At 41.8% G+C, this 12607-nt stretch overlaps 1 protein-coding gene across 2 annotated transcripts; it reads left to right on the top strand.

The window, feature by feature from the left end:
• The first annotated feature begins 3647 nt into the window (after positions 1 to 3647).
• Positions 3648 to 11875, top strand: LOC145498258 (uncharacterized). 2 transcript variants are annotated; one of them, XM_081478156.1, is made up of 7 exons: positions 3648 to 3726; positions 3903 to 3984; positions 4219 to 4432; positions 6741 to 6865; positions 7301 to 7371; positions 8172 to 8384; positions 8634 to 11875. In XM_081478156.1, exons 2-7 carry the CDS (start codon positions 3933 to 3935, stop codon positions 11055 to 11057), a joined length of 3099 nt encoding a protein of 1032 aa, XP_081334282.1. In that variant the 5' UTR covers positions 3648 to 3726; positions 3903 to 3932; the 3' UTR covers positions 11058 to 11875. The 2 variants fall into 2 exon arrangements, with proteins under 2 accessions (XP_081334282.1, XP_081334283.1); XM_081478157.1 differs by having other exon boundaries at positions 3670 to 3984.
• The last annotated feature ends 732 nt before the right edge of the window (positions 11876 to 12607 follow it).

The raw sequence follows: 12607 nt of genomic DNA, 5'->3' as shown, positions 1-12607 counted from the left end.
TCGCGCTTGCTTCTACAATAATGTGCAGGCTTCGAAAAACCAAAGCGTCGGCATTGCACTACAGGATTTCTAACGTACTGTCGAAGCTGGCGACTAAATCCTCGTTCAGTGAGAAAAGTTAAAGCGTTTTGTAAACAAGCTTCGAACGCGTCTTCCCCTTTTGTCTGGCACTCAAGGGTATTAAAATACCTTTGATCGACACATGTCAATAATATTGGGCTAGCCCAGCCAATCACGAGCCCCGTTCGCTGGCGAACGGAGGTTTTCAAAATCCAGGGGTTTGTCTGCAAGCGTTTCCTTCCTTCCCCTCTGCCACCCGCCTCTTCCTTTTTTTTTTGGCTCTCGCCGCATTTTCCGCGCAGACAAAACACCGAAAATCCCGTTCCTCGGTCTTTCTTTGCTTCCAAACCCCACGGAAACGCTTGCTACGCAGGCTAGGTCTCTACTTGATCTCCAGTTAGGGCCCTATAGTTTGGGTGTCTGGGAAACCCGAATAGCGAATAGCGAATAGCGAATAGTCGCGAATAGCGAATAGTCCCGAATAGTGCGAATAGTCTCGAATAGTGCGAATAGTATCCAACAGTCGCGAAAAGTGGCGAATAGTGACGAATAGTCGTCAATAGTCAACGCTTTAGATCTAATTTCCTGCGTTAATATCATTAATTATCCAAATAAGCAACAGAATTTCAGTGAATTTATTACCTTCTCTTCTCCGGACTCAGGCTAGGGCTGTCCATCCCCGACATTAAGAAAACAGAAAACACAAGGATAACCTAATAAAGACGTATTTACGCTTTTGCAGCGATTAAAACAGAAGAAATTACGTTTAGAAGCACCTTTCGCCCTGATAAGCGTCTTTGCTTTTAGCGGGAAAATCCCATCCAACGTTGCTGCGAGGTTGACTGCGAGATACTGGGTACCCTATTTGCTACTATTTGCCACTATTTGCTACTATTTGCCACTACTCGCGACTGTTCGCCACTATTCGCACTCTTCGAGACTATTCGCACTATTCGCACCATTCGCTATTCGGGACTATTCGCTGTTCGCTATTCGCGGCTATTCGGGTTTTCCAGACACCCGTATAGTTTTGATCTTGGCTAGGATGAAAAACTGGGTTAGACCGGAATTCACAAGTCATTCAAAAGTTATTGGGTGTTTCTGCGTCGTTACTGTCAATATCGACCAATGTCTATTGTCATGATTTTTTTAATTTGATGTTTATTTCGTCTTATCTACTTTTATTTTACTATACCATTTCAAGAACCTTCGAGACAAAAAAGTGAAGGAACAGTAGTGCTCTGAGCCTGTGAAAGACAACATTCGGTTATGTCGAAATGCCTTGAAAGCAGAATGAGGCGGCATTTCTAGCAACGGCACCAGTTATTTTTTTTTACAAAATCATTTCACCGTTTCAGACGTTAAAGAGCGTCATACAATGATGTTTTAAGCCCTTTTCGCTTCCACATTTCGTTATGTATCAGTCAATTCGAAACTTCAACATCCACCCACCGGGCAGCCAAGCAGGCATTAGACATTTTAAACTTTCAGTTGGTCAAATTTCCATCCCGCCAGTGGGCAAAACTGGTGTTTAAAAGCCCCACCATAATATCACACGGAGCAAACAAATGCCCCTGACCCAGGGACATACAAGGTCAAAAATGAGTAATGGCACGAGATTATATATTCTCTTGGTAATGGTAAAGAAAAAAATCACCCTTTAACATCCGCTTTGACCACAGTACAACCTTCAAACGAACAGCACTCCAGTGAATTGCATTATCTCTTGATGTCTTCATCGTGGTAACTTCGACATTTCCACGAAGTTTAAATCCCTCTCTACCACCCAACCATGTGGTGTTAGATTCCCCACCCCAATATCAGCCACCGGACGTCAAAGTCCACCCTCAGGGGCACATCAACTGTTCAAATGCCCGGGGTATGCCCACTGGGGGAATGTTGATGTTATCGATACGGTATATTTCTGTTTTACCTAACGTATAAGTTTCCGAATCACAGAAATAGAAATACATATGCCGTGGAACGATTATATATCATTGACTATATTTTCAGACACGATTTACATTTTTATCAAGTAGAATCTGGGAAACCTAATGCGTTTCACAACGTTCAGAAAAAGAATATCGAAGAAACGGTTGATCAGATCCCGACATCACAGTTTTCAGCGACTATATCCGGCAATAACTTTTACAGAACCTACTAATCTGCAATCAAATATAACTATTTGCCCCGGTTACATAAGCATGAGAACTCAGGGTTGTACAATGGTTTCACCACAAAAGTTAATTTCGTATTTTGTTTTCCTTGTGTCTAACATGTTTTCAATGCTAATATTTTGAGGGGGGTGACATTAGTCGAGGTCAAAAACTACTTGATGACAGGGTTTTTTTTTCAGATATTAAACCATCACGGAAAAGATTTAATGAATAGTCTTTGCCGATAATCCTCTGGATTTGCCACGAGTCGATTTTTCCAACCAGACTACTGAGAATATTAGACATATTTAAAAAGGAGTTTTAGAAAGCGATTCACAATCAGAAGATGATTAGTGGCTGAGAGCATTTGCTTTTATTTTTTTTTCCGCAAAGATAAAGTTCCTTGCCGCGGAAAACAAGCAATTTTTCAGATTTCGGGTCAGAGAACAGCCTAAATTTTTCCTCTGGCATCAAAAGACAGTAATGTACAGGTCGTGCTACAAAAAGTATTTTTCGTCTTGTTTCGTGTGTAATCCAGTGATATTAAATATTTGAATGTCTACTTTTCGATTGGACATCCGTCGAACAAGTTGTCAGTATGGCATGGTCAATTGGGATGATATTGAAACACCGCAATTATGGAGAGCTAATTATATAGATATAGCCACTATGGATCTAGAGTTTGCCACTTAGGGTAACCGGGAATGAACCGGGGCGAGATCTAGACAACACAACTGAACTCAAGGCTGACTGCAAACACTATTCGTGACTGTTATCTTCGTGACCGTAAAAATCACACGTTTCCTCTATTCAGATGTTTTAGAAACCCGAGATTTTCCTTATTCGGGTGTTTCAGAAACCCGAGATTCTCCTTATTCGGGTGTTTCAGAAACCCGAGATTTTCCTTATTCTGGTGTTTCAGGCAGCTGAGTTTTTTCGCTATTCGGAAGTTTCAGACACGTGGTTCATTTCTGTACCCAAATAAACAAGTTCCCATGTGAGGTCTAGAGGAGAAATAGAGGACAACAAGTGAAGAAGAACTTGAGCGAACATCCCAGGGCACTTAATTCGCAAGACAGGGAAGAAAAATAAATATATTCCGACGAGGAAAAAAGTTAATTGTCGATGTAAAGTAGTAAATGGGTAATCATACACCGAAAGACTGCTACATGTAAAACGCGGGCGTGACTTCGCACTGACTTCAGAAGACTTTTAAAAAGACTTTTAGAGACATCAAAAAGCCCCTTTTGGTGAAAAATGAAAGAGATGTCCGCAGTTTTTTTCCTTCACTTTGCCCGGTTGACTCCTGTTTTTTCTGTTACTTCCAAAATATTCAGCAGCAGTGCTTTGTTAAAAAATTTTGCTCATGTAATATGATCGACGGAAAACTGAAAGTTTATTTATAAATTTACTCAATGATGACGTAGGCGCCGAGTGTTGCAACACTTTTCGGGTAGTCTCGTGCGGAACGGTTACGTTCGATTCACTCAGTATATTTGTGTGATTGGCGGTAAGGTCTTTGTCGTGAGGTCTAATATCTGCCTTGTGTTTTTCAGTCCTAAACAATAACAGTAATGAGCCTGTTTATACGAATATGATGTATTGAAATGGAGACCACTGAATTTATTGAAGTTGGAGCACGCATTTAACCAGTGCTGCTTTAATTATTTTCCTTGTTTATTAAAGGTTTATGAAGTTTTGCCGACGAAGATCGCGATGCTTGCCTTCTTTGTTTTGTTTCTTGGACTCTGTGTTTTGGATAGTGAAGGTAAGAAAATTTTGCTGGTTTTGAAACACTTTGTTTTCGATACTTCGTTGAGTTCTTCCTCCAGGAAATCTATGGTGTGCTGGATTTCCATTCACTTGCGGGACATCAGCATCAACAACATAACTTGTCTAAAACTGTTGCAATCGCGTGTTGTGTGAAATAATTTGGAAAAACTGTCTGAATAGCATTGCATTTTAACACTTTATTATATTGCATCTTCTTTAACACTTGCAGCTCGCGACTCAGTTAACACTTGGGGTGGATCAAGAGCATTTCTTGTAACGGATCTTCCTAATTCGACGATCAATGTTGATAAGCTGTACACATCTTTAGCAGACAGAGGTTTAGCCGATGTTTTCAGTAGATTAGTGATCGTTCAGCGAGGGCAGGATGGACGCTTTATCAAATCCCACGGCTCATTTAGGACATTGTCGAGAGTACAAGACAGGTAAGAACGGCGAAGAATGGTTTTGTTGAATTCTGTTGTGTTGTTGAGCAATGCAAGATTAAAACAGCGTGTAATTTCAATTGTCTCGGCTCGCGAGCTTTCATATAGCGATTTCACGCATTGATAGTTGAGATCATTCTAGCGGTAAAAATTGCTTGATATACGGAGCAAATATCTGAGGTGAGAACATCGGCTGTATATTATTTTTCCTCCAAGAAAATTTATTTACCCTTCCTTTATCACCTCGTCTACATTTACAACCTTTGGAATTTTATAGTACGAAACTTCTACTAAGCGACGCTGCATAAAAATATCAGTTTTGCTCTTGTTTCCCACGCAACATCAATTAGTCGGTTACTCTTTGCCTTGAAATTATTTTCGTACGCGGAATTTGGCACTTGATCATGCTAGGTTAATTTTTACTGTTGACGTGAAATACCATGATGTGCACGCATGAAATTATATGGCGTAAAGGCGATGGATATTTCTGCGAGAAAACTGTGTCATCTGCCTACATAGTGAGGTATCATTTAAAATAGTAGCGATTTTGAGGTCGTAAATTATTTAAACTTATGCTTGGGACTCTATTTTGACGAATGAATCATTAGAGAAAGTGTTTCAGCTGTTATCTGCAGCATTGTCAACACACGGCGTGAGGGCATGATCACGCGCTCAGCTTGAACATATATTGGGCTTTCTGTCTTGTCTCTTGTTAAGATGCTGCTTAATAAATTTTTAAGCTAAAAGTGTTCTGCGTAACTTTATTTTCAGTCCATTTTCTTCGAAACAGTTTAGTGAGGAAAATTTGGCAATAATTTGCATTACCTTACACATTTACTTTGCTCCCAATTTTAAGGGGTCAAGAAAAAAAAAACATTCTGTAGTTTATCCAATGTTATAAACTCATTGATCTTTCCTATGCAGGAGGGTAGGGGTGGCGGTGGGGGTGGGGGTGGGGTAGGCTACCAAGCTGTCTGTATGTTCTCACTCCTTAGCTGAAAATACAGCCTTGCACACTTCATAAGCTGGTGATGACATTATATAAACAAAACTTATCCTAGGACTAAGACCAGAAATTATTCGCCAGAGAGTCCATTCTCGTCTGACAGAACATCTTAATTCTGATGTCATGAAACACAGTTGGGTCAGCTTCTAAAATAATTTACCACAGATTTTATGAAATTATTCTTCCTTCCTCAAAAATATTATGGTTGTCCAAGAATTATTAAATGAAAAATATTAGCTATTCAAACACTGGACAAAATTTGTTGAAACCTAAATATGTCTGTCCCAGCAGAGGCGGGGGGGTGGGGTGTGTGTGTGTGGGGCGGGGAGCTGGGACTCCCGTGTGAAAAGGTCGGGGATGCTCATTGTCTCACTTAGGGGTATAAACCTTGGAGTGTGGTCCTACTTAAGCCGTTTTAGTAGTATCTCTTGAGTCTTGGTAGTCTGCCCCTCTTCCTCAGTGGGATTGCTGTACGTAGATTCTTATGTCGTCATTGTTGATAGGTATTTTGCAAATTCAAATTAGTCTTGCATGCTCAGTCTCCAACCTGTATTATGTCACATATTTAGAAATAAGGAATGCAAATTATTTACAATAAAAATATTATTGCAGATTGTATTTTATCAATCAATGATGAATAAATTTAGGTATATAAAACAATGAATGTGTAAAACTCCCTTTCCCATCCCCTGAAGAGTCCTTCAACAAAAATAATGGAATATACCACTGACCTCACTGGAATGCGTGGCTCCAGAAAATCTGGGTCGAATCTAAAGGGGGGGGGGGGGTAATTGGGGGGTTCAGTAGAACCCCTAAAATTAAAAATAAATGAGACATTACAACATGCTTATGTGGCCTCAGAATGCCAGGAATCCCTTTTCCAAGGATCTTAATTTTAAACAGTTTGAGGGGGAAGAAGTCCCCCTAACATCCTACAGAGGACTGCCCTCCACAGTCCATATCTTCAGCCCCCTTTTCTAAAATCCTGTATCCACCCAAGAAAATACCCATGTCCAGTGACCCTAAGGAGGGTTGGAGGGTTATGTGAAATTCCAAGAAGGAGAGGATTCTCAAAAGCCAAAATTGTTAAAGGAAAATATGAACCAAAACTTGAATTTCCACAGGGTAGGAGGGGTTCAAATCAAAGAGCCCTCTGTTGGAGGGGTGTTAGTAAGAAAATGAGTTGTGTTATTAGATGAACAAGAGGGTCTTCAAACTTAACAGATCTTGTAATTGTTTATTCTCCTTTCTACTTTTTTCTTTCAACAGTTTTCATACTCATTGTTAATTTTTTTTTAACAGAACATTGTCCATTTCAAAAAAAGAAATGCTTCCATGGCTTTTAGAAGAGGAGGCAAATGTTATTATCTGTGTCGCCGACAGTAAAGCAGATGTTCCACAGATATTAATTTCTGCTCAAAGAAAAGGTAGTTTGATCCAATGAACATAGGCCTCTGATTGTTTTTTAGTTCTCATGTCCTACACATTGGGACTCATGCAAATGAACATAGTCTTGGGCTCTCGTGCTAAAACAACACCAGTTGCCACCAAAGTATCTCACTAGTTCATTTTGATGTAGAAAATAATTTGACACAAAATTATAACACACCTTTATCTGCTTTGAATACTTCACTTTAAGTCACACTGCTGCAGTTAAATTCAAGGAAACAAGCAAGACAATTTTTCAAAATGTTCGCGGGGAACTGGCATTATACCCCTGCACCCTCCCTTGCTCTCACCTTTTACACATAAAGATATTAAATAGAAAACTCTGACTTCTACTGTTTATTTATGTTTATTAACATGTAAAACGTTACTACTAAATATTAAAGACTTCATTGACTTGGGTTATTTCTTTTAAGGTATGCTCCCCTTGGACACCAAACTAATGATATGGGTGATTCAGGGTGATGTTGTGGCAGCTGATGGAATGGTAATGTTTAGCCATTCTGCATGTTCAGTATAATGAAGTCTGTATCAATTAATGGGACATTTTGTTTTTCAACTACCCTTGGTAATTGGGAGGAATATATGTAGGAGTGGAGGGGGGAGGGGGTTGGTGGAGTGGGGCTCCAATCTCAGTGCAGGAACCAGTATTCAAATCAATCACAGTGGTGGATCTAGGGGAAGGGCCCAGGGAGGCCTGCCTCCCTATTTTGGGTTAAAAAAGAAAAAAAATCACAGAAGGAAGAAAAACCGGCAGGGCAAGCAAAAAAAAAAAAAAAAACAGCTCCCCCCCCTCCCCCCCGCCCCCGCTTTAGCTCAAGGTCTGGATCCGCCACTGAATCATATGTTGACCATGCCTGAAGAAATAACCCTTAAACCAAAGTTTTCCTGTTAACCATCTGAGAAATTACTTTTGGAGAAAAAAGGCCACTGAAAGATTCAATTTGAAATGGCTAATTTAATTGATATTTATGTATTGTGTGGCCGTCATAATTTTGCCCTAACGCACTTTGTAAATGAGATGTGTATTTTGCTGATTTTCAAGACGAAATTTCGTCTGTTTCAAGAGGCAAAACGGAGTTCTGGATTCCGAATAAAAAAGAATTGTCAGTTTATAGGGACGCGCATATAAGTGGCAATTTGGGAGCACTGCACATGGTGGAAAACGTTGCGATATTTGTCAACCCCATTACGGAATTTTTTTCCATTGATTTGTTCGGAAGTAATTGTGTTTTTGTAGGGTAAGTAACCTCATCTTACGAATGATTTATTTTCTTTCTATTCTAGAAAATGATCTCATTGATATCACCTGGAGACTTTGATCCTCGGTCAAGTAGTCTTGATGACGAGGATCGTTTCGCTTCAAGGAAAGTCCGTTTAATTTCTGCAAGGAATCTGGAGAGTGCAGTGATCGAGCTGTTCCAGAGAGAGAAGGGTAACGTCCACCACAGAGAGAGGAGATATGTTGACCAATCCATGTCGAGCTCCATGTCGACCAATGTATCAGGTCCAAGTTTGAGTCCTGCTATTCCCCAGTCCTTGTCTAGCTCCGTCAGCCAATCCGTGTCTAGTTCCATGACTATTAAGCTATCAGTTCCCAGTTCAAGTCCTGCTATTGTCCAGTCAGTATCGAGCTCCATCAGTACTAAGTTACCAGGTCCAAGTGCAAGTCCTGCTTTTGGCCAATCCGTGTCGCGCTCCATGACTACTAAGGTGTCGGGCTCAAGCTCAAGTCTAGCTGTTCTCCAGTACGTTTCGAGCTCCATGTCAACCAAGGTATCAATTCCAAGTTCAAGTTCAGCTGTTGGCCAATCCGCTTCGAGTCCCTTGACGACCGAGGTGCCAATTCCCAGTTCAAGTCCTGCTATTGTCCAATCCGTGTCCAGCTCTATGACCCCTAGAGCATCAATTCCAAGCTCAAGTTCTACTTTTGTCCAATCCCTGTCAAGCACCATGACTACCAAGATATCAGTTCCCAGTTCACGTCCTGCATTTGGCCAATCTGTATCGATTTCCATGACTACTAGGGTATCAACTCCAAGTTCAAGTCCTGTTGTTGGCCAGTCTGTATTGAGCTCCATGACTATTAACGTACCAGTTCCCAGTTCAAGTCCTGCAGTTGGCCAGTCCGTGTCCAGTTCCATCACTACCAAGGTATCAATTCCAAGTTCAAGTTCAGCTGTTAGCCAATCCATGTCGAGTTCCATGACGATGAAGGTGCCAATTCCAAGTTCAAGTCCTGCTGTTAGCCAATCCGTGTCGAGTTCCATGACGACCAAGGTGTTAATTCCTAGTTCAAGTTTAGCTGTTAGCCAATCCATGTCGAGTTCCACGACGATGAAGGTGCCAGTTCCAAGTTCAAGTCTTGCTGTTAGCCAATCCGTGTCGAGTTCCACGACGATCAAGGTGCCAATTCCAAGTTCAAGTCCTGCTGTTAGCCAATCCGTGTCGAGTTCCACGACGATCAAGGTGCCAATTCCAAGTTCAAGTCCTGCTGTTAGCCAATCCGTGTCGAGTTCCACGACGATCAAGGTGCCAATTCCAAGTTCAAGTCCTGCTGTTAGCGAATCCGTGTCGAGTTCCATGAAGACCAAGTTGCCACTTCCTAGTTCAAGGCTAAGTTCAAGTACTGCTGTTGGCCGAACAGTGTCGAACTCCTTGACTTCGCAGGCAGTAGCTCCAAGTTCTGGTGCTACAACGGCGCCAGTTGTTTCTTCTCCGGTTGGCCAATCTACGTCGGTTCCGGTGACTACTAAAGTAACAGCTCCAACTGCATCTCTACCAGTTAGCCCTTCTATGTTTAGTTCTGTTGCAGTAAGACCTACTGAAAGCGAATCCAGGTCAAGTTCCATGGTTGTTAGCTCATTTACCAAAACACAAGCAACAACATTGATTGTACCTATCAAGCCGTCATCTTCAGTTGCAAGTTTGCCATCTTCTTTAATCTCTCCGTTTTCCAGTTCTCTACCTTCAGAAACTTTGGGGCCGTCTTCGACTTCGGGCCAAAAGAGTCCAGTTGCAACCACTTTACAACCAATCGTTTCCTCGTCGTTACCTGTAATCAGTACCCCATTAACTCCTGTGGAAACAAGTTCTACCCCTCTAAGAGTTTTATCAAGTTCTATGACATCAGGATCAACAAGACTGTCTACGTCTGCCGTTGTTTTGCCTACCTCCACAAAAAGAGAACCACTTCCTTCATCGTCGCCCGCGGTGGTTACTGAAAAACCACCTGTTTATGAAAATGAAACCATTGTCATCGAGTTTGAAGGAAATTGTGGAGACGTCGTGGGTAATAAGGAGACGGAAAAGAAATTTCAACAAGAGTTCGTACGTGAAGTGGCTGAAAAACTGGGCATCCCGGAAGAGGCTATCGCCGTCAATGATATTGTCTGCGGCTCAATAAGAGTCACTTTTACAATCAGTGGAACGAGTGGAAAGGCAAATGTTTCACAGTTGTTGAAGAAACTAGTCGACAACGGGAATATCAGTGTAACTGTTGATAACAAAACGTTTAGAGCAAGTAAACTAGAAGTTGTACGGCCAACTACACCATCTACACTGGCTCCCACGACAGAAGGTAAGAAGAGTGAAATCGCTTTTATCCTTTACATAACGTTTGGTGCTCTTATGGCGCTCATCTTCATCGTGGGCTTCATTGTGTTGGTTGCGCGATGCCGTCGGGATCGGCGCGAGGGCAGCTTCTTCCTCCCCAGTGACGCAAATTATGAACTAAGACGATTTCAAGGTGTTCCTCGCGCGAGCAGTCAGTATTCCAGGATGAACTACTATGGTGAGCCTGTGGAACAGGATGCCGCAGCCCCTGACCCTAATGCGGACGATGAGTTTCAAGCAGAGGCAGGGGCTTATCCATACGATGTAGCTTCCACCGGCGGCCGTGTTGCGGCATCAAACCGCAGTGATGCGAAAGAAGAAAAGTTTAATGTAGGAGCTATGGGTATGCCGGAGTGGAAGAACCTCCCAAAGCTCTCAGTGAAAGAAATAACTGTCGCCGAACCCAGCGAAGATATCCCCAAGTCCTCTGGATCGGTTGGAAGTCGGCAGCTTTTACTGGATAATGAGAGTCCCCAGGAAGAATCGAGGCATGCTTACGATAACCCTGTTCTCACTTTTGGTGATGGTCCCACTGGCGTGGATAAGGAAGATAGTTGAATTAGCTGAAACATGATGTTTGGTTTGCATCTGTTCGCCTACTAGTTTAGCCTTGTGTTTTAGTGGACGGCAGCTACTCCAGCAAATTCACAGGGATCGGAAAGCGTCTAATTTTGCGAGACTGTTTGCGTACTGTTTTTAGTTGTCAGCTGATTTTTTTATTCAGCTCTTTGTCAAAATCTCATAGTTTAGAAAGGAAACTTCAAACTTTGTCAGTCAGACGTCTGCAGCTGGCGGGTTTTGAGTTACTCACCTGGTTGCAGAACTTTGAGACATTTTTTAAAAGCTTTTACTAAAACTAAAATAGCCACAAAAGACCACTTTAAGTTGAGTTTTTCAAAAAATGTATTTAAAAGAAAAGCATTTGGCTTGAATAGATTATATAACAGTTTTTTAATTAGAAAGTACTGAAAAAAGTGGCCCGCTTGTTTACGTAAGTTCATATACGAGATAATTTGAGAGAAATCGAAAGTTCTTTGAAACCCATGCTGCAGTCAGACCTTTACTGTAAACTTTTTTGCATACTTGTTGAGTGTTTGCATCAAAAGTGCTTTTAAAGTGGAAGCTTTCGTTTTCTATTTTGTTAACAAGAGGATAAATCCAACAAAATGGAGGAACACCGTGTTTACATATAGTCCTATGGAAAACGACGGAACAACCAATCAGAGTATATGTTATGTTACAAAACGTTTTGTAACAGCTGAAATAGAACGTATATGATGTATTGATTTATAGCCTTTATTTATAATAGATATGATATGAATAAATTGCTAAAAAAAAGTTAAGTAATAAACTTCCTTTCTTTTGTGCCACATGAGCAGCATCTCAATTCTCTTTCCTGTTTTTCATTCCTTCTGTTCTGAGAGGATGTGGTCTTTGGGAGGTAGCTACTTCGCGCGCACTACGTGTGCCGAAACAAGCAACCTCGATCCCAAGCTCTCTCGCCTTTGCTTCCTTTGAGGCAAGGGAGAGAGAGCCTGGGATTGAGATTGCGGAACAGGCAGAACGCGGCAGAATTAATTGAAAGACCCTCGAAATAAGCAACATTCTCACATTTTGCCTGAATTCAGCGTCACAGGATTAGCTATTCCTTGCACCTTTTGAGTTTTCCGGAAATAAGGCCTATAGGGGATTAACTTTCTTACCCACCATTGTATTTTGTTTCGACAGGGCCGGCTCGACAGCGTCTCACCAAAATACGAACCACGGATCGACCAAATTCGCCTGATATGCCGCCGAACCGTACCAAAAGGCCCGGGAGGGGACTCCCAGTTGAAAAGGTCGGGAATGCTCGTTGTCCCATTTAGGGGCTCTCTCCTCTGCAGAGGCTACCTGTGTGAAATTGGATATTGGGTGTGGAAGGCGCGTGGAGGACGAGGGGCGTTCCCCGCGCTCTTCCGTTTTTCCCTCTCTCCAGCCTCCGAACTACCAACCTACGGTCAAGGCAGCACGAAAGAGGCCTCTGAAGAGGAGAGAGACTAAGGGGTATAAATCAAGGATTCTGGTCTAAATTAGGGTATTCATGCTATTTTGAGCTGCCAAAGTGTCTT

The sequence above is a fragment of the Orbicella franksi genome, chromosome 9, assembly GCF_964199315.1.
Source record: "Orbicella franksi chromosome 9, jaOrbFran1.1, whole genome shotgun sequence".
NCBI classification, from domain to species: Eukaryota; Metazoa; Cnidaria; class Anthozoa; order Scleractinia; family Merulinidae; genus Orbicella; species Orbicella franksi.
Note: the sequence above shows the minus strand (reverse complement) of the source record. Positions and strands in the feature narration are given on the sequence as shown.

What these genes read in the sequence shown, in the direction of transcription:
- LOC145498258 (XM_081478156.1), top strand. Translation starts at nt 3,933, where the DNA reads ATGCTTGCCTTCTTTGTTTTGTTTCTTGGACTCTGTGTTTTGGATAGT. An exon ending in TTGTCGAGAGTACAAGACAG is followed by an intron (nt 4,433 to 6,740) that starts GTAAGAACGGCG and finishes TTTTTTTAACAG; the next exon opens with AACATTGTCCATTTCAAAAA. An exon ending in CGAGCTCCATGTCGACCAAT is followed by an intron (nt 8,385 to 8,633) that starts GTATCAGGTCCA and finishes GCTGTTCTCCAG; the next exon opens with TACGTTTCGAGCTCCATGTC.